This window comes from Lithobates pipiens, unplaced genomic scaffold (assembly GCF_037356315.1).
Source record: "Lithobates pipiens isolate NorthernLeopardFrog02 unplaced genomic scaffold, aLitPip1_a1.2 Scaffold_18, whole genome shotgun sequence".
Classification (NCBI taxonomy): domain Eukaryota; kingdom Metazoa; phylum Chordata; class Amphibia; order Anura; family Ranidae; genus Lithobates; species Lithobates pipiens.
Window position 1 is genome coordinate 294,830,280 of NW_027507758.1, and position 25,086 is coordinate 294,855,365.

General features: G+C 43.7%; 1 protein-coding gene across 2 annotated transcripts in view; it reads right to left on the minus strand.

The window, feature by feature from the left end:
• The window catches only part of ARMC2 (armadillo repeat containing 2), a 171,107-nt gene that overhangs the window by 5,509 nt on the left and 140,512 nt on the right, over positions 1 to 25,086 (minus strand). For both annotated transcript variants that reach the window (XM_077487147.1, XM_077487148.1), the window contains exons 13-16: positions 24,427 to 24,745; positions 21,955 to 22,077; positions 17,790 to 17,903; positions 9,892 to 10,024 (exon numbers count right to left, since the gene is read on the minus strand). In XM_077487147.1, the coding sequence (XP_077343273.1) occupies positions 9,892 to 10,024; positions 17,790 to 17,903; positions 21,955 to 22,077; positions 24,427 to 24,745 (689 nt within the window). The remainder of the gene's footprint in view (positions 1 to 9,891; positions 10,025 to 17,789; positions 17,904 to 21,954; positions 22,078 to 24,426; positions 24,746 to 25,086) is intronic.

The window sequence follows — 25,086 nt, forward strand, 5'->3', positions numbered from 1 at the left end:
ATCATACCTACAATCAGGCACTGTTTTCCCTGATGCCACATTTTGAGCATATATATAATTATGTTCCACATATCAGAGAACTTATTTAGATTCTTTATAAACAAATTTTAGCTATGTTTCTAAATGGGAACAAGATCTAAATTGCTTATTCGATGATACTTAAAATGGTTCAGTATATGGTTAGCTGCTAAATCTGCTTCCTCTAATGTTATTGCAGTGGAAACAAATTATAAGGCGCTTTCTTGTTGGTATTTACTGTAGTTCCTGCTAGGATAGCGAAATACGCTCCCGATTACCCTGCAGCTTTTTTTCGCGGCTGTTCATATCCTGGCACCCAACGTCATACAGTATATCACAAAAGTGAGTATACCCTTCAGTTTTGTCACATGAAAAGATAGAATAAAATATTTTTAAAAAAATTGAAGACATTACACTTTGCTACAATGTAAAGTAGTAAGTGTAAAGTTTGTATAACAGTGTACATTTGCTGTCCCCTCAAAATAACTCAACACAGCCATTAGTGTCTAAACTGCTGGCAACAAAAGTGAGCACATCCCTAAGTGAAAATGTCCAGATGGGGTAACATTTTGTGTGGCCACCATTATTGTCCAGCACTGCATTAACCCTTCTTGGGCATGGAGTTCCCCAGAGCTTCACAGGTTGCCACTGGAGTGCTCTTCTGCTCCTCCATGCTGACATCACAGAGCTGATGGATGCTAGAGACCTTGCGCTCCTCCACCTTCCATTTGAGGTTCCCACAGATAGGGTTTAGGTCTGGAGATATGCTTGGCCAGTGCATCACCTTTACCCTCAGCTTCTTTAGCAAGGTAGTGGTTGTCTTGGATTCGTTTTTGGGGTCGTTATGTTGGAATACTGCCCTGTGGCCCAGTCTCCGAAGGTTCCCTCAATGAACTGTAGCTCCCCAGTGCCAGCAGCACTTACGCAGCCCCAGATCATGACACTCCCACCACCATGCTTGACTGTAGGCAAGAGACACTTGTCTTTTTACTCCTCAACTGGTTGCCACGACACACGCTTGAAACCATCTGAACAAAATACGTTTATCTTGGTCTCATCAGACCACAGAACATCCATTAATCCATGTCCTTAGTCTGCTTGTCTTCAGCAAACTGTTTGCAGGCTTTCTTGCGCATTATCTTTAGAAGAGGCTTCCTTCTGGGATGACAGCCATGCAGACAAATTTGATGCAGTGTGTGGCGTATGGTCTGCGCACTAACAGGCTGACCCCCCACCCCTTCAACCTCTGCAGCAATGCTGGCAACACTCATACGTCTATTTCCCAAAGACAACCTCTGGATATGAGGCTGAGCATGAGGCCTGTTCTGAGTGGAACATGTCCTGTTAAACCGCTGTATGGTCTTGACCACCGTGCGGCAGCTTAGTTTCAGGGTCATGCCATCTTTTTGTATAGCAACAAATTTTTTTTTCAGATCCTCAGAGAATTCCTTGCCATGATGTGCCATGTTGAACTTCCAGTGACCCGTATGAAAGAGAGAGCGATAACACTAAATTTTAACACACCTGCTCCCCATTCGCACCCGAGACCTTGTAACACTAATGAGTCACGACACCGGGGAGGGAAATGGCTAATTAGGCCCAATGTGGTCATTTTCACTTATGGGGGGGTGTAGTTACTTTTGTTGCCAGCGGTTTAGACATTAATGGCTGTGTGTGGTGTTATTTTGAGGGGACAGCAAATTTTACATTGTTATACAAGCTGTACACTCACTACTTTACATTGTACCAAAGTGTAATTTCCTCAGTGTTGTCACATGAAAAGATATAATAAAATATTTACAATAATGTGTGGGATGTACTCACTTTTGTGAGATAAATGGTGGGATTTTAACCACTTAAATACAGGCCATTTATACACCCTTCCTTCCCAGACCAATTTTTAGCTTTCAGCGCTCTCACACTTTGAATGCCAATTACTCAGTCATGCAACACTGTACCCAAACAAATTTTTTTTCATACAAATAGAGCTTTCTTTTGGTGGTATTTAATCACCACTGGGTTTTTTTTATTTTTTGCGACATAAGTGAAAAAAGAGCGAAAATTTTGAAAAAAAACACACTTATTTTTTAGTTTCTATGATAAAATTTGGCAAATACGTCATTTTTGTTCATAAATTTGGGCCAAAAGTTATACTGCTACATCACTTTGGTAAAAATAACCCAAATTTGTGGATATTATTTAGTCTCTTTGAAAGTTATAGAGTCTACAGGCTATGGTGCAAATCATTGAAAATTGATCACATCTGATCACACCTGATGCACTGATGGCCTATCTCATTTCTTGAGGCTCTGAAATGTCAGGAAAGTACAAATACCCCCAAAATGACCCATTTTTGAAAAGCAGACAGTCCAAGGTATTTAGTAAGAGTAATGGTGAGTTTTTTGAAGCTGTAATTTTTTCCCACAATTCTTGGGAAAATTAAGAATTAGTTTTTTTCACAAAATTGTCAAGTTATTTTTTACACACAGCATATGCATACTTCCAATTACACCCCAAAATACATTCTGCTACTCCTTCCGAGTATGGCGATACCACCTGTGTGGGACTTTTACATAGCCTGGCCACACAGAGAAGTCCAGCATGCAGGGAGCACCGTCAGGGGTTTTAGGAGCATAAATTACACCTCTAATTACCTAACAACCTATTACATTGTGAAGGCCCTGGAGCACCAGGACAGTGGAATTACAAAATGACCCCATTCTGGAAAGCAGACACCCCAACGTCTATTCTATGAGGCATAATGAGTCTTTTGAACAGTTCATTTTTTTTCACAAGTCTTTGGAAAAAAGTGAAAAGAAAATGAAAACATTTTTTTTTTTTTACACAAAGTGGTCAGTTTAAAAGATATTTCTAACTCAAAGCATGTACATAGCAAAAATATTACACCCCAAAATACATTCTACTATTCCTCCTGAGTATGGCGATACCACATGTGTGGGACTTTTACACAGCCTGGCCACATACAAAGGCCCAACATGCAGGGAGCACCGTCAGGCATTCTAGGAGCATAAATTACACCTCTAATTTCCTATCGACATATTACACTTTTGAAGGCCCTGGGACAATGGAATTACCCACAAAATGACCCCATGTTGCAAAACAAACACCCCAAAGTATATTCTATGAAGCACTATGAGTCTTTTGAATGGTTAATTTTCTTACACAAGTCTTCATAAAACGTGGAAAGAAAATTCATTTTTTTTTTTTTTACACAAAGTTGTCCATTTATAATATATTTCTAATACATAGCATGTATATAGCAAAAACTACACCCCAAAACACATTATGCTACTCATCCCGAGTATGGCTATACCACATGTGTCAGACTTTTACACAGCCTGGCCAAATACAGAGGCCCAACATTGAAGTAGTACCTTCAGGCGTTCTAGGAACATAAATTACACATCTCATGTCATTCCTACCCATCACATTTTTGAAGGTCCTGGAGCACCAGGACAATGGAATTACCCACAAAATGACCCCATTTTAGAAAACAAACACCAGTGTGTCTTCTATGAGGCATGGGCTGCAAATAGATACTCGGGGTGCTCCGATGGCCTGCTGACAGGCACTCGGGGTGCTCCGATGGCCTGCTGACAGGCACTCGGGGTGCTCCGATGGCCTGCTGACAGGCACTCGGGGTGCTCCGATGGCCTGCTGACAGGCACTCGGGGTGCTCCGATGGCCTGCTGACAGGCACTCGGGGTGCTCGACAGGCACTCTGGGTGCTCCGATGGCCTGGTGACAGGCACTCCGATGGCCTGGAGACAGGTACTCGGGTACTCAGATGAGCTGGGACAGGTACTTAGATGGGCTGGGACAAGTACTCGGGTACTCAGTTGGGCTGTGATGGGTGATGACAGATACTTTGATGGCTGGTGACAGGTCCTCTTTATTAGGGGGTAATCAGTGTGTGTTGGTGTACACTAAGTGGTAACGAGATGTTACCACAATCTCCTTCTCATGTGTGAGGAGGAGAACCCGGTAGCATCTCGTTACAGAGGTTTGTTGACATTCTGTGACCGGCTGTGATTGGACACAGCCGGTCACGTGGTAAAGAGCCAATTTCATTTTCTCTTTCTGCAATTGGGGTTGGGCTATATCAGGATGACAAGCCTCATCCCCGATCGCCACTCTACACGCACCGTTCACGTAGACAGTACATGTGACCGGCTGTGTCCAATCATATATATTGCAATAAGTCACTGATTACTGTATAAATGACACTGGCAGGGAAGGGGATAAACACTAGGGGGCAATCAAGGGGTTAAGTGTGTTCTAGGGAGTGATTCTAACTGTGGGGGGGTGGGCTACCACTGACAAGACAGTGATCACTGCTCCAGATGACAGGGAGCAGTAGATCCCTGTCATGTCACTAGGCAGAAAAGGGAAATGCCTTGTTTACATAGGCATCACCCCATTCTCCCTCTCATGATCGCAGGCCACTGGCAAACAGAGTTCGCGGAAAACACGTGGAGTGCATGCGCACGTGCAAGGTGGCAAATTCAGGGAACATACAGTTAGGTCCATATATATTTGGACACCGGCACAATTTTAGATTTTTACAGGTATTTACCAAAACATATTCAAGCTATAGTTCTGTAATGGATATGTACTGAAAGTGCACACTCAGGTTTAATTTGAGGGTATGTACATCCAAATTGGAGGAAGGGTTTAAGCATTACAGCTCCTAAGAAGAGCCCACTCCCCCCTTTTCAAGGGTCCAAAAGTAATTGGACAGTTAAATCAAAAGCTGTTTCATGGCCAGGGGTTAGGCTACTTTGTTATTTCTTCAATTAAGCAGGTAAAAGGTCCAGAGTTGATTCTAAGTGTGGTATTTGCATTTGCAATCTATTGCTGTGAACCTATATCAAGTGTTCAAAGGAGCTGTCCATGCAAGTGAAACAGGTCATTGTAAGGCTTCAAAAACAAATCCATCAGAGAGATAGCAGCAACATTAGTAGTGGCCAAATCAACAGTTTGGTACATTCTGAGGAAAAAAAAAAAAGCACTGGTAAGCTTAGCAACATAAAAAGGCCTGTACAACCACGGAAGACAACAGTGGTGGATGATCGCAGGATCCTCTCTATGGTAAAGAAAAAACAATCATCCAGACGCGTGAAGGACAGTCTCCAGGAGGTGGGTGTAGCTTTGTCAAAGGCTACAATCAAGAGAAAGCAAATACAGAGGTTTCATCACAAGGTGCAAACCATTCATAAGCCTGAAGAAAAAGCCAGATTCGATTTTGCTCAAAAAAATCTAAAAAAGCCAGACCAGTGCTGGAAAAGCATCATTTGGATGGATGAAAGGAAGATTAACCTGTACCAGAATGACGTGAAGAAAAAAAGTGTGGAAAAGGCTTGGAACAGCTCATGATCCAAAGCACACAACATCATCTGTAAAACATGGTGGAGGCAGTGTGATCGCATGGGAATGCATGGCTTCCAGTGGCACTGGGTCAGTGTTTATTGATGATGTGACAGAAGACAGAAGCAGCCGGATGAATTCTCCAGTGTTTAGAGATATACAATCAGCCCAGATTCTGCCAAATGCAGCAAAGTTAATTGGATGGCATTTCACTTGCTGAAGGCAAAACTAAAGGCAGAAAGACCCACAAAGAACAAATCAAGACATCTGCAGTTAGAGCCTGGCAAAGCATCAGAAAGGAGGAAACCAAGTCTGGTAATATCCATGGTTTTCAGAATTAAAGCAGTCATTGCCAGTAAAGGATTCTCAACAAAATACTAAAAATTTACATTTTATTTATGATATAAATTTTTCCAATTACATTTTAGCTCCTGAAATGGGGGGGGGGGGGGGGGGTAGACTGTGTATAGAAATGGTTGCAGTTCCTAATTGTACTTAATATTTATGTTCAACCCATTGAATTAAAGCTGAAAGTCTGCATTTAAAATGTATTTGGATTGTTTTGTTTTCATTTTATTCTGGTGGCATACAGAGCCAAGAGTATGAAAATTGTGCCCGTGTCCAAATATATATGGACCTAACTGTAGCTTAGGCCGGCCATAGACGGTTCAAATCTGGCCTGGTTCAGCAGAAACCAGAGGAGAGTCGAACCATGTATGGGCAGGCTGAATGTATCAAGTTGATTAATTGATCAATTTGAGTACAACCAGCCTGCCAGATTTTAATTTTGATTGTCTTCTCCAGGCGGGGACGGTTTCCCTCAGCGCCACCCCGCTGGTAGAAAACAATGGCATGGCGGGAGGAATTCACCTATCAACACCACTGTCCGTGGTTGGAGGAAAGGACTTTGCTCCATATATGGCCTGCCTTCGTGTAGCATCACCTATAGCAGTTTGAGTTCCTATAAGCCGCAGGGGGTGGCTGGGACTGGTGTCTGACAGGAACAGTCAGTTGGAAGTGCAGATGGGTCAGCTCAGGCTGCAGGCAGAGACATGGTCAGCAAACAGGAAAGGGATCAATTCCAGACAGCAGGCAAAAAAGTGATCAATAAACAGGCCAGGGTTCGTACAGGCGAAGGCAAAGGCAACAGCTGCACTGGCAGTGATCAGGAACATGGCTACTGGCTTACACTAGTCTGGTGACACTGGAACTGGTGTGAGGACAATCAGAGACACGGTTGCTGGCGTTTTAGAAACTGACTGGTGTGGCGGTGATCGGGTGTAATGAATGGTGGTGTGATGGTGACTGGTAATGCGACTGGTGTGGCAACGATCAGAGGCACTAAGTGGTACGGCAGTAATTATGGACACGGAGTAGATGTTGGTAAGTAGGGACACTGACTGGTGAGGCAGTGATTACAGATACTGACAGCACTGGTCTGATGACGTTCTGCTGTGGCAGTGATCAGAGATAATGGAGGGGATAGCAGACCATCCAGCCATTATACAACATAGTGACACTGCATTTGCTCTGATGACAGTATATAAAAATGTTTTTCTTTTTTTTTAACCCGTGCATTCTCCCGGAACAACGCTTGTCCTGCCTGGCTGTACATTTACAGTGGCTAGGTGGAAACTATGAAAAGAAGCCCTCTTTGACCTTTCTAATGGAGCAATGTGAGAGGGCCACACCTTTCAAGCACACCTGTGCCCTGCACTTAGGTGCCAAGCGGCTGTTGTGAATCAGAAGATAGGGAAATGGAGGAAATCTGTTTGCTTTATTTCATGAACCTACCACTTAAAAGTGTTTGTAAAACCCAAATCTATTTTAAAGCAGAGCTCCAACCCAAAGGGGAAGCTCTGCTTGTATGGCTCCTCCTTCAGCGGGTACCTGGTTTTGAATCCCACTTCTGGCTGAGCTTGCCACGGCAAACTCAATTGGAAGTTCGCCTCCCCTTCTCCTTCCCATGCCTCCGGGCTATTCACAAAGCGCAGCGCAGTAGGGAACCAGCTGTGAAGTCACAAGGCTTCACTGCCAGTTGGCTGAGATGGGGACAGCAGCACCCAAGAGCTGATTAAAAAAAAAAATCGGCCTGGGTGAAGACACCACTTTATTCGTGGACAGGTAAGTGTCCTAGTATTAAAAGTTAGCAGTTACAGTATTTGTAGCTGCTGACTTATTTTCTGAAGGAGCCTAGAGCTCTGCTTTAGGTATGCTTGGCCTTATGTCTCACTGGATACAGCTTTAAAGGCTTAAACCTATTTTTTTTTATGTTTTTTTATTTTTTTTGCGAGGCAGTGGTTTAGCTTTTTTAGCTTGAAATGGAAAGTGTTGTTAATGACAGAATCTCCAGGCAAGAAATTTTGCAACAGTTTAACAAAAATTTGCATAGGAAAATTGTATGCATAATGCCAAACATACTGTACAATAGTGGGTTTACATACACTTTAATAATCCAAATTTTTTAATTTTTTTGTAATTCCTTTATTTGCCAAAGAAAGTTACATGTAACAGTCAAAAGAAACAGTGTTTACAGAATCTCAAACCAATAACAGATAGGTAATCAAGGGCAGAGTCAGAAAACAACAGGCCCAGCATTGCACAAAACATGCAGTCATAATAACGGATACGTTTGTGTAGATAGTGCTCAGTGCACCACACTGGGGTGTCTATCATACATTTATAGAGAGGACAAGGCTTATGTGCTTTAATGCGTGAAACCACGAGATGAACTGAAGTAAAGTAAAGTATAAACATACAATAGAAAGGAGCAACTGAGCTTAGGATTTTCAGGTAGCGTAGCGGGAGGTAATACTTCCCTTGGACTTAAGCCCAGGGATGGGGCAAAATGGAAGCGGAATATATACCAGGATATACTTCATATCTGAGGGGCATATCCCATCACTGGGTCTCCAAAGGATAACTAAAGAAGAAGGGGGGGGGGGGGGTAGGACCAGGGGAATAACCCGAGTGGGGGTGGATGTGGGAGTAGAAGAATCCAGAGTAGAAGGAGCTGGGTGTATACGGGGATAGAGGAAGAGAGAAGGAGTAGAGGGTCTCTCACTCAGGGAGTAGAGCCAGATCCGGGAATGCTAGCTCGTTTGTGCCACCTCCTGTAAATAAGCATCAGTGTATAAAAAGTGGTTCCAGGGTCGCCGGGTCTCTCAGAAGGTCGCTGTGAGATCCTCCATGTCTCTCAATTCGTTTACCTTGGAGAACCAAAGAGATTTTGATGGGGGGGTTTTCCGATCTCCAACAAAGGGGGATGCATGCTCTGGCCACGTTTAGTAGCTGGATTGTGAGAGAGGCCTTATATTTCCCGATTGGTCTGTCTGAAAGATGAAGCAGACAGGCCGCCGGGTTCCCTTCCAGGTCAACATTGGTCAGGTGCTTGACTGTACAGATCTCCTCACCTCCCATCTGGTTAGAAAGGGTGGGATATATCCCTCCGCTGGTCAAATCAGAGATGCATATAGTATTGAGGGGCCATGGCGGACTGGTCCCCCCCCCCCCGGCAGCGCAGGGGTTCTAATTCTGTGAGTTGGCGAAAAGCGCCTTGTGTCCAATGACACCTACGCACAAAGTTGCGTAGCTGGAAGCCGCTCCAGAAGTCTACCGGGGGATTAGTGGCAAACGCCCATGCCAAGGAGGTGAGTTGCCCATCACATAAGCGTAGACGTCCACTCGTGACTAATGGCTGGAAATGGGGATTCTGAAGGCCTGACGGGAACTCTATGTTGCCCAATACCGGTACCATAGGAGAGGGCAGTGGTGACACTAAAGTATGTTTGAATGTATCCCTGGCCACCGGAAGAGTGCTACCCAGTGTAGGGTGATCAGTGAGGGGTCTTTGGGAGTGGTGATGGAATCCACAGCCACTCTTTGCTGTGCCGTCAGAGTCCTCCATCTCCATGACCACCCAATGTTTCGATGCTGAGTGACAGTGCCAGTCCACCAGTCTGGTGGGGTGTGTAGCTCTGTAATAAGCGCTCACATCTGGGAGGCCAACTACTCCCCTATGTTTTGCAAGGTGGAGGAGTTGTAGTCTGTTACGAGAGTTACGGTGGGACTAGATGAAATCACTGAACATTGAGTTCACCCTCTTGAACACTGGGGGAAGGCAAATGGGAAGTGCCTGCAACAAGTACAGCACCCTGACCAGTAAGGTCATCTTGAGGGTATTTTAGCGACCAAACCACGTTAACGTAAGCGAGTGCCAATGGAGGAGATCTGCTCTGAGGCTGGTAAGAAAGTGTATGAAGATCGCCGTGTAGACTAAATATTTAACGCTGACAATTACAGAGTATAACTATGGACTCCTGGGCCACAATACAGGGACAAACACAGATCCACATTCCACCACTACAAATGCCACAAGCCCTCCACTTGCTCACTGCTATTATAGTTTCCAATCTGATATCTAGAAAAGCTAATAGCTTCCAAAATAGAATACATATAGGAGTATTGTTGTAAAAATGTCCTTACCTGGTAATTGTCCCTTCTTCTTTCAGTAGGATTCTACCAATGCGGTCGGAGGTCAAATTAGTCAGTACCCCACAGGCAAAGTAGCAGACATTCTGGTGTCTAGAATCCAGTAACGCAACTAGGAATTTATACACTAGGATAGGAAATAAAAAATTAAAAAAAAGATTTTTTTTCAGTTTAAACACTTTCAGGAATTGCATTAAAAATTATGCTTTAGTGATGTCCTCCTATCAACTGACTACAGTGATACAGTGCTTGGGAGGAGGAACTAATACATAAAAAAAAAGCAGCATAAACTACATATTCATATGAAAGATAAGCAATAGTAATACTACAGAGTCATATTATTTATTTAGAACTCAGTAAAAGATGCTCGCTTTATTGTTAATTGAGGGAAACAGGTTTCAATAAGTATTGCACATATGGGTTATAATGCTGCCTACATAAGATTTGGGCATAGCTAAAATAACCATTAAGCCAGCCCCCATGTAACCCTGCCTTGAACCACAATGCCTCAGTTTTTGCTAGTGTCCTGCAGTGGAAAACTCAAATGATATTTTTACTGCGATTTTTCTTTTCAGTCAAGATATCCATTTCACTGTGGATATTGTTGTTTTTGAGAACTTTAATCAAGACCTCGAACATGCTGCTCGTCTCTTCACAGCAGCCATCTGTATTGGCAAATCCTCAGAAAAACCTTTGGAGGCCATACCCGTACCCTGCTAGACTGAACATTGTGGGGCTAACCTGGAATGTGACCTTCAGGCACTAGGCTCTGCATTTTGGCATAATCCAGACCTTACTGTAACGTTCGTTATCCTCTAGGCACTGTTCAGGTCCAGAGCTGTATCAAAGCCTCTAGTGTCACCCAGAATCCCTTTGTGAGTAAGCTTATGGACATGGCAAAAGATATAATTGTGTCATCATGTAGCACAAGTTCTGCATTGTGGTACTTTGTCCACTGTCAGGTATGGAATATTTTCTCCAGGTCTAGAGCATACCCACTGGTGTGACCCAGTCTCTGAAGATTCACTTTGTGCATAAAGCCTTCAGATTTCATGTGGATATTTCCTCAGTCTGGTGCATGACCTTCACTCACTAAGCTCTGCAACCTTTGGACACTGGACTTCACTTATGACACTTCCCCAAATGTATAATACTGTTTTAACTACACAGAAATTTCCAGGTTTACAGCCAAGGCATAGTCTGCAGTGTGCCCAGTCTCTAAGAACTAAAACAGTGAGTATAGGTAGGTCAGACTGAAGCACTGGAAGCTACTTGGCAGTAGCAGACTTTAAAAATGTTTCCACCATCACAGTGGATCTCACGGTTAAGGCTACGGGAAAGGAGCACTGAGGTCAACTACAAGGTAGAGTGTTAAGCATGCAAACCCACCTTTAAGCTTAGAAGTGCACTGTCCTGTTGTGGCTCCAGCTTCTCCGATATCCAGTCTTTAATTTGGCTCCACTGCCTGCCTACTGTAACCTGGTCACCTCTGGCCACCTGCAACCCTCATCAACACCAGCTGCTAGGAATAGTCACAATGCCAGGTAATGCCTAATTTTGGGCCTAGTTGTTCCCTGCTACTTATGGCAACAAAGACGCACTGAGGACAGTTCTGCTGCAATGGGCAACCTCAGCCCATATCCCTTGACTGCTAAAAGCAGCCCCTTTATGGTTTTCCTAGAAGGGACCATCACCTACAACAAATTTCATTGGACCCCAATTACTATTATACAGGATTTATATTATACAGTGGCAAAAGTTTATGCAGAGCTTTACAATATACTATAGCAGGGATATGCAAATTAGCGGACCTCCAGCTGTTGCAGAACTACAGGTTCCATGAGGCATAGCAAGACTCTGACAGCCACAAGCATGCCACCCAGAGGCAGAGGCATGATAGGACTTGTAGTTTTGTAACAGCTGGAGGTCCGCTAATTGCATATCCCTGTACTATAGGATTGTCCTTTCTGGGGTCTCTTTCAGTTCCGCAGTGTGAACCTCAGTCCTCACATATATCCACAAGACCTTTAACCATCGCCAGCCATATAGTAAAATAATGGGTGCAAGGTGGTTCTCTTGTTCCGGGATGTCCTCCCACTCTTGCATGAGCGCGCAGAGAGTGAAGGCAATAAAGAGGCTCTTTACCCAATAAAGAGGCAATGACAAGGCTTTTTACCCATGTGATCAGCTGTGCCAATCACAGCTGATCACACGTAAACAAGAAAATGCTGGTTATAGGCTTTGCTCTCCTCACACTGACAGCATGTGAGGAGAGGAGAGCTGATCGGTAGCATTTCCTCACAGGGAGACCTGCACAGATAATGAGGGCACTGATGATCATACCTATATTGCTGCACTTAAACTGGCCATACATTATACAATTTTCTGGTTCAAGTTCTTTTAAATTTACCTTCAATTATTTAGTGCAAGGGTCTACCTGATTGTTTACAAATTGAAAGTGTTGCGGTTTGACCCCATATTATATGGTTTTGATAAATCTAAAGGAAAATAGTTCAAGAGAATTGTATAATGTATAGCCAGCCTAAGATTGGCACGCTCTGATGTCTCCTTAGCTATTCCAGGTTTTGACCATCTGCCTAGCCTGTGTGTCTGCCTAGACTGCGTCCTGGTACCTTGCCTTGCTGACAAGCCCCAGCTATGTTTGAGGAGCACATTTTAAATGTTTGTACTGCGGCAGCATGGCTCGGCTGCACGAATGGCCATTGTGTTACGTCGGTAACAAACGGCCACTAGGGGGAGCTTTCGCGCCACCGCAAGCATGCCCCCTGCTAGCTCCCTGAGCCGATGCGAGTGCCCGGCGGTTATGATCACCGCCAGGCTCCCGCGATCGCTCGGGGCACATGGAGAACCCGGAGCTGTGTGTGTAAACACAGAGTTTCTGGTTCTCTGAGCAGTGAACTGACAGATCGTCTGTTCATACAGAGTATGAACAGCGATCTGTTAGTTTCCCTGCACAGTCCCACCCGCCCTTCAGTTAGAACACTCCCTAGGATACATATTAACCCTTTCACTCCCCCCTAGTGTTAACCTCTTCACTGCGAGTGACATTTTTACAGTAATCAATGCAATTTTAATCGCACTGAACAATGTATTAATGCCAATGGTCCCAAAAATGTGTCAAAATTGTCCGACGTATCCGCCATAATGCCGCAGTCATGATAAAAATCGCTGATCGCCGCCATTACTAGTAAAAAAAATGAATAAAAATGCCATAAAACTATCCTATTTTGTAGACGCTATAACTTTTGCGCAAAACAATCAATATATGCTTATTGGGATTTTTTTCTTTACCAAAAATATGTAGAAGAATATGTATCGGCCTAAACTGAGGGAAAAAATATTATATTTTTTGGGGATATTCTAGAAAAAAGTTAAAAATAATGCGTTTTTTTCAAAAAATTGTCGCTCTTTTTTGTTTATAACGCAAAACAAACGCAGAGATGATCAAATACCACCAAAAGAAAGCTTTATTTGTGGGGGGAAAAAAAGACGTCAATTTTTTTTGGGACCGCGCAATTGTCAGTTAAAGTGACGCAGTGCTGAATCGCAAAAAGTGGTATGGTCTTTGGCCAGCCAAATGGTCCTGGGCTTAAGCGGTTAAATGAATGCTTTATATCTACTATACTTAGATTGTGATTTTTTTTATTTACCATGACTATCACTTTCCTGAAACAATTTTGTGTGTGAATCACAAGAATTCCTTTACATCCTTCTGCTTCTTGTTTCTTTGATGGCCTTTTGATGTTTGACAATTTCCCTCACCTCTGCCTATCCTCCTACATCGGTGCTGTTTATCACCCTACCCTCTCATTTTAAAGGATTGTAGCGGATACCCTTCTTTTCTCCATTCCTTCATTTTAATTTACTTCCCTGGGAGCTCTCAAATCAATTCCTCTTTTAGAGATTAGTTTACAGCCTAGGTAAAGCCCTTATGTTATGGACCTCACTCTCCCTGAAGCCAAGGGTTAGGATGTGCCCTACTAAGCCTTTGACTGTTTAATTATTTCAAATTATTTCCTATTTGCAGTGGCGGAATTATAGGGGTCGCCAAGATCGCCATGGCGACCGGGCCCCTTCCTGCAGGGGGCCCGAGGGCCCCCTGTACCCTTCGATAGGAGGGAAGGCTGAGAGGAGCTCACGATCATCAGCCGAACTGAAATTGGCACTGTGCGGGAGCTCCTCACATTAGTTGCATTAGTCACACTTTGTCTCCCCCTAGAGTGCAGTACCTGGCAGGAAGAGCCAAGGTAAATGTCTGCTGTTTTTTTTAATAAGACTATCTACTGTATTTGTGTTTGTATGTGTGTGTGTGAGCATGCTTGTATGAGTGAACATGCTTGTGTGTGTGTGTGTGTGTGTGTGTGTGTGTGTGTGTGTGTGAACATGCTTGTATGTGTGAGCATGCTTGTATGTGCATGTGTGTGAGCATGCTTGTATGTGTGTATGTGCGTGTGAGCATGTTTGTATGTGCATGTGTGTGAGCATGCTTGTGTGTGAGCATGCTTGTGTGTGCGTGTGTGTGAGCATGCTTGTGTGTGCGTGTGTGTGAGCATGCTTGTGTGTGCGTGTGTGTGAGCATGCTTGTGTGTGTGTGTGTGTGTGAGCATGCTTGTGTGTGTGTGTGTGTGTGTGAGCATGCTTGTGTGTGTGTGTGTGTGTGTGAGCATGCTTGTGTGTGTGTGTGTGTGAGCATGCTTGTGTGTGCGTGTGTGTGTGAGCATGCTTGTGTGTGCGTGTGTGTGTGAGCATGCTTGTGTGTGCGTGTGTGTGAGCATGCTTGTGTGTGCGTGAGCAGGCTTGTATGTGCGTGTGTGTGTGAGCATGCTTGTATGTGTGTGTGTGAGCATGTGTGTGTGTGTGTGTGTGAGCATGCATGTATGTGTGTGAGCATGCATGTATGTGTGTGTGAGCATGCTTGCATGTGTGTGCATGTGTGTGAGCATGCTTGTATGTGCGTGAGCATGCTTGTATGTGTGTGAGCATGCATGTATGTGTGTGCGTGTGAGAATGCTTGTGTGTGTGTGTGTGAGCATTAATGTATGTGTGTGTGTGTGTGTGTGTGTGTGTGTGTGTGTGTGAGCATTAATGTATGTGTGTGTGTGTGAGCATGCATGTATATGTGTGTGTGTGTGTGTGTGTGAGCATTAATGTGTGTGTGTGTGTGCGAGCATGCTTGTATGTGCGTGTGTGAACATGTTTGTATGTGCATGTGTGTGAGCATGCTTGTGTGTGCGCTCGTGTGTGTGAGCATGCTTGTGTGTGTGAGCATGCTTGTGTGTGCGTGTGTGTGAGCATGCTTGTGTGTGCGTGTGTGTGAGCATGCTTGTGTGTGTGTGTGTGTGTGAGCATGCTTGTGTGTGTGTGTGTGTGTGAGCATGCTTGTGTGTGTGTGTGTGTGTGTGTGAGCATGCTTGTGTGTGTGTGTGTGTGTGTGAGCATGCTTGTGTGTGCGTGTGTGTGTGAGCATGCTTGTGTGTGCGTGTGTGTGAGCATGCTTGTGTGTGCGTGAGCAGGCTTGTATGTGCGTGTGTGTGTGAGCATGCTTGTATGTGTGTGTGTGAGCATGTGTGTGTGTGTGTGTGTGAGCATGCATGTATGTGTGTGAGCATGCATGTATGTGTGTGTGAGCATGCTTGCATGTGTGTGCATGTGTGTGAGCATGCTTGTATGTGCGTGAGCATGCTTGTATGTGTGTGAGCATGCATGTATGTGTGTGCGTGTGAGAATGCTTGTGTGTGTGTGTGTGAGCATTAATGTATGTGTGTGTGTGTGTGCATTAATGTATGTGTGTGTGTGTGAGCATGCATGTATATGTGTGTGTGTGTGTGTGTGTGAGCATTAATGTGTGTGTGTGTGTGTGTGCGAGCATGCTTGTATGTGCGTGTGTGAACATGCTTGTATGTGTGTGTGTGAGAGCATGCATGTATGTGTGTGTGTGTGTTCATATATGTATGTGTATGTATGCATGTGTGTGTGCATGTGTTTATCAGTGGCGGTGCATCCAAAAGGGTGCACAGGTTCCACCCCCTCTATGACCAATGGATAGATTCATGCATAGCATAAATCTATCCATGGCCACCGCTGCCACCCCCATATTTAGGTGTCTGGTCCCTTTTGGTGTGCCGGGTGCCTGAATTACAGCGGCGGGGGGTGTTTTTGCAGCACCTGATTAGAGCCATGGGCTATAATAGGCTTCAAAATAGGTGAACTGCGAGCGCCATGCTTGATGCTCACAGTCTACCCAGGTGTGTTAGAAAAGTGAATTAATATTCACTTTCCTAACACTGAACCGCCTCTCCAACAATCAGGTGTGCGGGTCTGTTACCCATCACCTGATTGGCTGAAACGATAGACACAGCTATTGGACGCCCATCAGGAGGAGAGGACAGGATATGAGGATGGCAGTAGCTGCATGGAGGACCCCGCTCATGGCCGTTACCCGCTGCCCCACCAAGACAGGGTAAGTGGCGGGCAGACAGTGAGCGGGCGGTGGGGATTCACAGTAGCAGCATTTGATGGGCACACCAACAGCATTTGATGTGCACAGTAGCAGCATTTGATGGGCACAGTGGCAGCATCTGATGGGTACACTGGCGGCATTTGATGGGCACAGCGGTGGCATTTGATGGGCACAGCGGCAGAGTTTGATGGGCACAGTAGTGACATTTGATGGTACAGTGGTGGCATTTGATGGGCACAGCGGCAGAGTTTGATGGGCACAGTAGTGACATTTGATGGTACAGTGGTGGCATTTGATGGGCACAGTGGCTGTAATTGATGTTTTTTAAATCGGTTCCTTTATATGCAGCCACCCACTTGGGACTGGGCCCTGGTGTTCCACCATCGGGCTCGGAGAAAAGAGCCCTGTCCGGAGGTCGGGGCCCGCCATGGTTTCCTGCATCGGGGCCCAGTTCTAGTTACGCCACTGCCTATTTGGTTTGTCATTTTGTTTTTTCCTTAAGGTGGGTGATTAGTTGTCCACATTGTAGGGTTGAGGCTCACCATTCCTACAGGTACCAGTGTCCCCTTCTAAGTTGAATTTGGTGTAATTACTTTGGCAATATCCTTTTCCATATTTGGCCATCAAGCATTGATATAAGTAATCATTCACATCTGTTGGTTTTCTTAATGGATTTTGTCCATCCTTCAGTTGGACTGCTTTTGAAAGTCAAATACTTACTGCAATCCTGTGTCCCTCAATGGGAAAAGTTAAAGTTAAAATCTTTTTCTGAGTCAAAGAAAAAAGCTAAACAAGATTAAATATGAACTGGGTAAAGAATCTATCCTCAGTAAGGTATGGTAAAGGTTACATTTTTTTCTTGCAAGTTGAGAGGTTCTGGGTCCAGCTTCCACCAGGGGTTCTATGGGCATTGATGGAGATGAGATAAGGTAAACCTGGTCAATTTGGCATGGAAATATTGTGGATTCTCCCAAACGTGTGCTGAGATCACACAACTGATAAACCCTGACTGCCTGAATTTGTAAAAAAAAATGCAAAATGCATGTTTCAACAGAGAAGTGTCATAACATAAGGGATTTACATATGAAACGTAGCTGGTATAGCTGAGAGGGCCAATAGTGTATGTAAACTACAAGGAGGGAAGCAGGAAAGTAGTACACAAAAAGGTTTACTGCAGAATGAAAAAAAAAAGAAAACAAGGGTTTTAGGTTCAACTCAAGCTAACACAATAGGACAAAGATTATTTTCCAGAAAGTACATTTTCAGCTTAGTAAAATCAGAACTGTTCTTCTGTTAAAGCTTTGCGAATAGATCTTATTGTATGGTATTCATCTCCTGGTAATATAAAACAAGGCAAAACGACATAACGTATTTTATGTTAATAGTGGGTAATGCATGGCGTTGGACATACCTCTGTTCTCAACAATGAAGTCCCGAACATCTTGGTAGTGAGAGAGATTGGCAAATACTCGGGCTGCTTCAAGAATTCCCTCCATGTTATTTGAAAGCAGCAGTTTGAACATCACTGTTGATTAAAGAAAAATGTTTCTTTGCATGTTCCCAAATTTTCAGGATATCAAATATATAGTTTGATTCTATGCCATTTCAGTATACTGTATGTCAGAGAAAGTATTTTTTTAGCCTTATCCAGCACACATTTTACAGTGGAACGCATACAAAATAGTTGTCAGTTCATATGTCTGCACCTGTTATAGGCTGCCCCTGCTCCAATCAGGGGGAAAGTAGGGAGAAGCCTAAGCAAGAGCCTCTGCTAAGATACGGCCAAGCATTAGCATAGTCTTACCCATGGGTCATGTCCTGGGAAAAGAAGTCTAGGAACTCACCCAAGATCCCCCCCCGCCTTAATAAAAAAATGTGTATATATATATATATATATATATATATATATATATATATTGCGACAGGGAGACGGGGAGCAGCGTGACAGGGAGGGGGGGGGGGGGGGAGCAGCGTGACAGGGAGGGGGGGGGAAGCAGCGTGACAGGGAGGGGGGGGGGGGGAAGCAGCGTGACAGGGAGGGGGGGGGAAGCAGCGTGACAGGGAGGGGGGGGGAAGCAGCGTGACAGGGAGGGGGGGGGAAGCAGCGTGACAGGGAGGGGGGGGGAAGCAGCGTGACAGGGAGGGGGGGGGGGGGAAGCAGCGTGACAGGGAGGGGGGGAAGCAGCGTGACAGGAAGGGGGGGGCAGCGTGACAGGAAGGGGGGGCAGCGTGACATACCTAGCTGACCCCAGTGTGGGGCTGCTCTGTGCAAAACCACTGCACAAAGCAGGTAAGTAGAACATGTGATATACCATTATAAAAATAATAATAAGCATTTACAATTACTTTAAGTGTCATCAGCATTAGTTTACATTTCATATAAGAAAGAGGGTTTGCAGAGTCGCTCACATAATTGTGTTTGACACTTCATTTAGTTCTGTGTGCCAGGGTGTGCCCTCTGTTGTAAAAGTGAGGCACCCAAAATCAGTACTTTACTGCTGGAGGTCCACGGTGCCTAATGCATAAGGGTCTAAAAGGAAGAAACATGTGTATTGCCCAGACAATATACGGCATAACTGATATATCACCTATAAACAGATACAGTATCTCACAAAAGTGAGTACACCCCCTCACATTTTTGTACATATTTTATTATATCTTTCCATGTGACAACACTGAAGAAATTACACTTTGCTACAATATAAAGTAGTCAGTGTACAGCTTGTATAACAGTGTAAAATGGTGTCCCTTCAAAATAACTCAACACACAGCCATTAATGTCTAAACCGCTGGCAACAAAAGTGAGTACACCCCTAAATGAAAATGTCCAAATTGGGCCAAAGTGTCAATATTTTGTGTGGCCACCATTTTCCAGCACTGCCTTAACCCTACTGGGCATGGTGTTTACCAGAGCTTCACAGGTTGCCACTGGAGTCCTCTTCCATGACGACATCACGGAGCTGGTGGAGGTTAGAGACCTTGTGCTCCTCCACCTTCTGTTTGAGAATGTCCCACAACAGCTCAATAGGGTTTAGGTCTGGAGACATGCTTGTCCAGTCCATCAACTTTATCCTCAGCTTCTATAGCAAGGCAATGGTCATCTTGCAGGTGTGTTTGGGGTCATTATGTTGAAATACTGCCCTGTGGCCCATTCTCCAAAGGGAGGGGATCATGCTCTGCTCAGTACGTCACAGTACATGTTGGAATTCATGGTTACTTCGATGAACTGTAGCTCCCCAGTGCCGGCAGCACTCATGCAGCCCCAGACCATGACAGTCCCACCACTATGCTTGACTGCAGGCAAGACACACTTGTCTTTGTACTCCTTACCTGGTTGCCATCACACACGCTTAACACCATCAGAGCCAAATAAGTTTATCTTGGTCTAATCAGACCACAAGACATGATTCCAGTAATCAATGTCCTTAGTCTGCTTGTCTTCAGCAAATTGTTTTGCGGGCTTTCTTGTGCATCATCTTCAGAAGAAGCTTCCTTCTGGGACGACAGCCATGCAGACCAATTTGATGTACTGTGCGGTGTATGGTCTGAGCACTGAGAGGCTTAAACTCCCCCCCCCCAACCTCTGCAGCAATCATACGTCCATTTCCCAAAGACAACCTCTGTATATGATGCATGGCACGTGCACTCAACTTCTTTGGTCAACCATGGCGAGGCCTGTTCTGAGTGGAACCCGCCCTGTTAAACTGCTGTATGATCTTGGCCACCATGCTGCAGCTCAGTTTAAGGGTCTTGGCAATCTCCTTATAGTCTAGGCCAGTGATGGTGAACCTTGGCACCACAGATGTTTTGGAACTACATTTCCCATTATACTCATGCACTCTTCAGTGTGGTTGAGCATCATAGGAAATGTAGTTCCAAAACATCTGGGGTGCCAAGTGCCATCACTGGCCTAGGTTATCGTTTTGTAGAGCAAAAATTATTTTTTTCAGATACTCAAAGAATTTTTTACCATGGCGTACAATGTTCAACTTCCAGTGACCTGTATAAGAGTTAGAGCGATAACACCAAATTTAACCACTTTGCGCCCAGGCCAATTCTGCCATTTCTCTCCTACATGTAAAATTCCTAATTTTTTTGCTAGCAAATTACATAGAACCCCCAAACATTATATATGTTTTTTTTAGCAAAGACCCTAGAGAATACAATGGCGGTCGTTACAACTTTTTATCTCGCATGGTATTTGTGCAGCAATTTTTCAAACACGTTTTTTTCAGAAAAAAAAAACAGTTTCATGCTTAAAAAAAAAAAAACGGTAAAGTTAGCCCAATTTTTTTGCATAATGTGAAAGAGGAGGATATGCCAAGTAAATAGATACCCAACATGTCACGCTTCAAAATTGCACGTGCTCGTGAATGTAAACATCCCTTGTAATAGGAATATGGCACAATCGGACATATTTACAGTGAGATATGGGGTCAATAAGACCCCATATCTCATCTCTAGGCTGGGAATTAAAAAAAAAACGATCCTAGCTTCCCTGCCAAATCAGCGCCATTAATTTGAATACCGAGGCCGGGCGTGACGTCATAACATCGCGCCCGGCCTCCGAACGATCATAGACACCGACGGAAGCGGTGAGTCGGTACAAGCACCGGAGGGCGGCGGGAGGGGGAGGCGTCCCCTCCCGCCGCCCGTAAGAATGATCAAGCGGCGGAACAGCCACTATGATCATTCTTATGGTGCAGGGAATCGCCAGCTGAAAACGCTGATATCTGAATGATGTCTGTGGCCTCAGGCATCATTCAGATATAACCACCGAAAGCTCATGACGTCAATAGACGTAGTATGGGCACCAAGTGGTTAACACACCTGCTCCCCATTCACACGCGAGACCTTGTAACACTAACCAGTCACATGTCAGACGGACTTTAGATTTAAAACCGGTTTCTAATTTTTCCAACGAACTAGAGCCGAAAATCCGTTCATCTGTATGCTAGTCCGATGGACGAAAACTGACGCTAGGGCAACTATTGGCTACTGGCTATGGACTTCCTTATTCTAGTCCGGTCATACATCATCATGCTCGAATCTGTCGGACTTTGGTGTGCTTGTGTGTGGCCAAGTCTGTTTGTTCAGAAAGTCCGTTGGAACTCCACCGAAAATCCTTCGGAAAGACTGTTGGACCTAGTCCTTCGAAAAGTCCGGTCGTGTGTACGCGGCATTAGGGGTGTACTCACTTTTGTTGCCAGTGGTTTAGACATTAATGGTTGTGTGTGGAGTTATTCTGAGGGGACAGCAAATTTACACTGTTATACAAGCTGTACACTCACTACTTTACATCATAGAAAAGTGCCATTTCTTCAGTGTTGTCACATGAAAAGATCTAATAAAATATTTACAAAAATGTGAGGGGTGTACACACGTTTGTGAGCTACTTTATGTCTTTTGTGTTTCTAGAGCACAAAAGGGACAGTGTTATGGGCTGCTATGGGAGGCACAGCCAGTTCTTCAACTTTATGAGGTCCATTGTGACAGGTCTACTTTTTCTCTAGATTATAGATTGGAATATTTAAAACAACACTGTACATTACATCACCGTACAAAGGAAGACTCACATTTGGAAATCTCAAGTCTCCTTCTGGTAATAGCAGAGCTGTCATTTTCATAGTAAGATAAATTACTGAGCGTTGCTACAGTATTGATCACCAGTTCCTCACATTCATCAATCGACTTGTACTCTAATTGTAAAAGACAGCCAAGAGCAATGTAAAATGTGAGATCATTATAAACACAGAATATAATTCAAGGTTAAATAATAAAATAACAAAATCAAAACAAATACGCAGAATCTGGCTTCAGCTGAGAAAAAGGACCTGAAGCATTTACAGAAATAAGCCATGTGATCAGCACAAGCTTTAGCTTTATGAGGTTTTTCAAATGAGCAATATGTATTATCAACTTACAGCACATCACAAACCTTCCTGTATTTCATTTATTTAAAAGTGGAAGTATAGGAATAAAAAATAAATAAATAAATAAATAAAACAGCCATACTCACCTCCTATAGCTACAGCAGTTCCCCGATCACACATGACCGCTTATAGCTCAGTTCTCAATGCATTCTAAGAGAGCAGTGACTGTCAGTCACCGCTCTCTGCTCTTCCCCTCCAGCACTTACTGGCGTGCTGGGCTGATAAAGGGGCAGGAGAGGCTCACTCAGCTTCTCAGCAGCATGCTGAGAGGCTGAGCAAGATGACGATCAGGCATCTGAGTGGATCTGGACATTATTGGCAAGATCCTTTGAGCCTGGAGAGGCTCTGTGATGTCAGCTGACAGCGGGCTAAAATACCAATACCAGAGTCAATTATAAAGGTCTGATGTCTAGAAAAAAATAGTACTATTAACATAAAGACATAATTAAAGTCCAAGTTAAGCTAAAGTTTTGTTTTTTACTTGGCTAAAGTAGGGACAGGTTAACATTTCTATTAAGGCTTTTACTTCTACCTGTGACTCCAATAGGAAGATTTTCCCTGTCTACCCGTTTCGGTTACATCTTTGCAAGAAATGGGCTGGGTTTTATTTTTGTCATCACTGGAAAGCTATCCCATAATTTCCCGCCCAGCAAGACACAAAGTAATAGGAACATTTCTGCAACAGGAACAGAGACTTTCATAAATAAAATCTCACTACAGTTCTAACACTTTCTTCTTCTTTCTAAATAAAAGTTCTAGCTGAAATTGAGCTTTATGTAGCATATAGTATTTTTGTACTGTTTGTTTGGGTGGGTAAAAGTTATGTGATAAAGTATTAATTACGGTTATTTTTATTCAATGGCTCTTTTGTTCTGGTTTGTATATTTGAAAATTCCCCATAGCCTTGTGTGCAAGTATGAGATGAGGTACAGAGTTGTAGAGCTTAAAGCTTGCGGGGAAACTTCAGAATGAGAAGGGACAGAGCAGAAGTTGCAACCATGTCCTAGGGCACAGCACCAGGTGGAAAACAGGTTTTATGGAGAGGTCCTTTAGGCCAAATTTGCATATGGGAATTTTTTAGCTTTTTTCAGTTGTATGTTATCCTCATAAACTTGAGAAGAGGTTACCCACAGACTGTTAGGCCAGCCATAGACTGTTCGAATCCGCAGCAGGAACTGACCAAGATTCAAACCGTGTATGGGCAGGATAAATGTAACAAGTTGACTGTTCGATCAACTTAGGTACAACCAGCCTCCTGGATTCACTTGCAATTATCGTTAGTGGCTGCTAAAGCCACTAGCAATAATCACTGTCTTCTCCTGGTCGGGGACAGCTTCCCCGCCATGCCCCCCGCTGAGAGCAGACAATAGTTTAGCAGGAGAGATTCCCCAGTCAGCAGTGACTGTTGATGAATCGTGCAAATTTCTTTGGTTGCAGGAAATAAAATTGCACGTAATATGGCCTACCTTATTCAACCAGGACTTTCATTGCTCAGTATAAATAGACAAGCTCATTATCTGCTGGGATTAACCTGCATATGGCTTTTTTTTTTACTGGGTTCGGTGTAAAAGGTCCACTAATTTAATCAGATATTATCAGGAACTGATAATTTCACCTGTAGAGGGCACTGTAGCAGCTGCTAAAGAGCTTTAGTAGCCTTGTTGCCACCCCTGGCTACATATTTACTGCAGTTAATAAGAAAAAAAAGTGTTTGCATTAGCAGCAGTGCTCGAGTCTCTGGCTGTGTACTTATAGCACCAAGGGGTAGAAGTATTCCCCTTACTTAAAGGGTCATGTTTAGACAGGCAATAGATTATTCCCACTCAGTTAAAATTACTATTTGTACATAATGCTTTAAGCCATCCAACTGATAACTCAAACTTGCACTTGAGCAATCTGTTGTTAAGGAGCAGAAACAGGAGGTTAGCACAACTAAATCATATACCGTCTTAGAAAGGAAGTGCTCCCTTAGACATGTTAAGAGCTGTTCCTTCTATGAAGAGAAAGGAGGTATAAAAGGAACAGGTTTACAAGTGATGGAAATATAAAGGAGGAAAAATAAATTATATAAAAGTGTAAATTCTCAGTAAATGTTAATATTTTTACAGGACTCACCTAGAATCTGAATTAAATGAGAAATACAGTCTTGATCAGCAGCCAAACATTTGCCAACATTTGGATGGACAGACAGGTTGGCCAATAGGTTTACTAATTTTATCAAAATATCCTCAACTTCAGAAGGTTTTTTCTGTTTTTTAGGGTTCTCTTTCTGAATAGATTTAGTTGGTTGTACCTTTACATCAAGTTCACAGTAAAAATTTAATAAACGTATAAGTGTTGTAATGCTTCCTTTTACTTTATAGAAATCTTCACGTGCTGTACTTGTCTTGGCAGTTAAGTTACTAAGCGTGAATGCTATCCGAACAACAAGGTCCTAAAAAGAATGGAAATACATTTTAGATATATATATTACTTTCAGGAAAAGAGCTTTAAGATAGGGTCCTTGTGGTTTAGCACCCCAGTTGATTTAAATCCCATGTTCCCGTTCCCATCTCCGATACATGTTGCAGGTGCACAGATGGCATTGGATCCTACCTCCACATATGGCGGGGTCGTCACCTGATATCACCATTTTTCAGTGCAATTCAATGTGCATCTCTGATATTCATGCCTCTCCTAAAATCACATTTCTGTCAAGGATTCCTGGGTTAATTTCCAAAATAAAAAAAGGCATCCTGAGGCACTGCCTGTTGGCAGCCATCTCTCACCACTGGA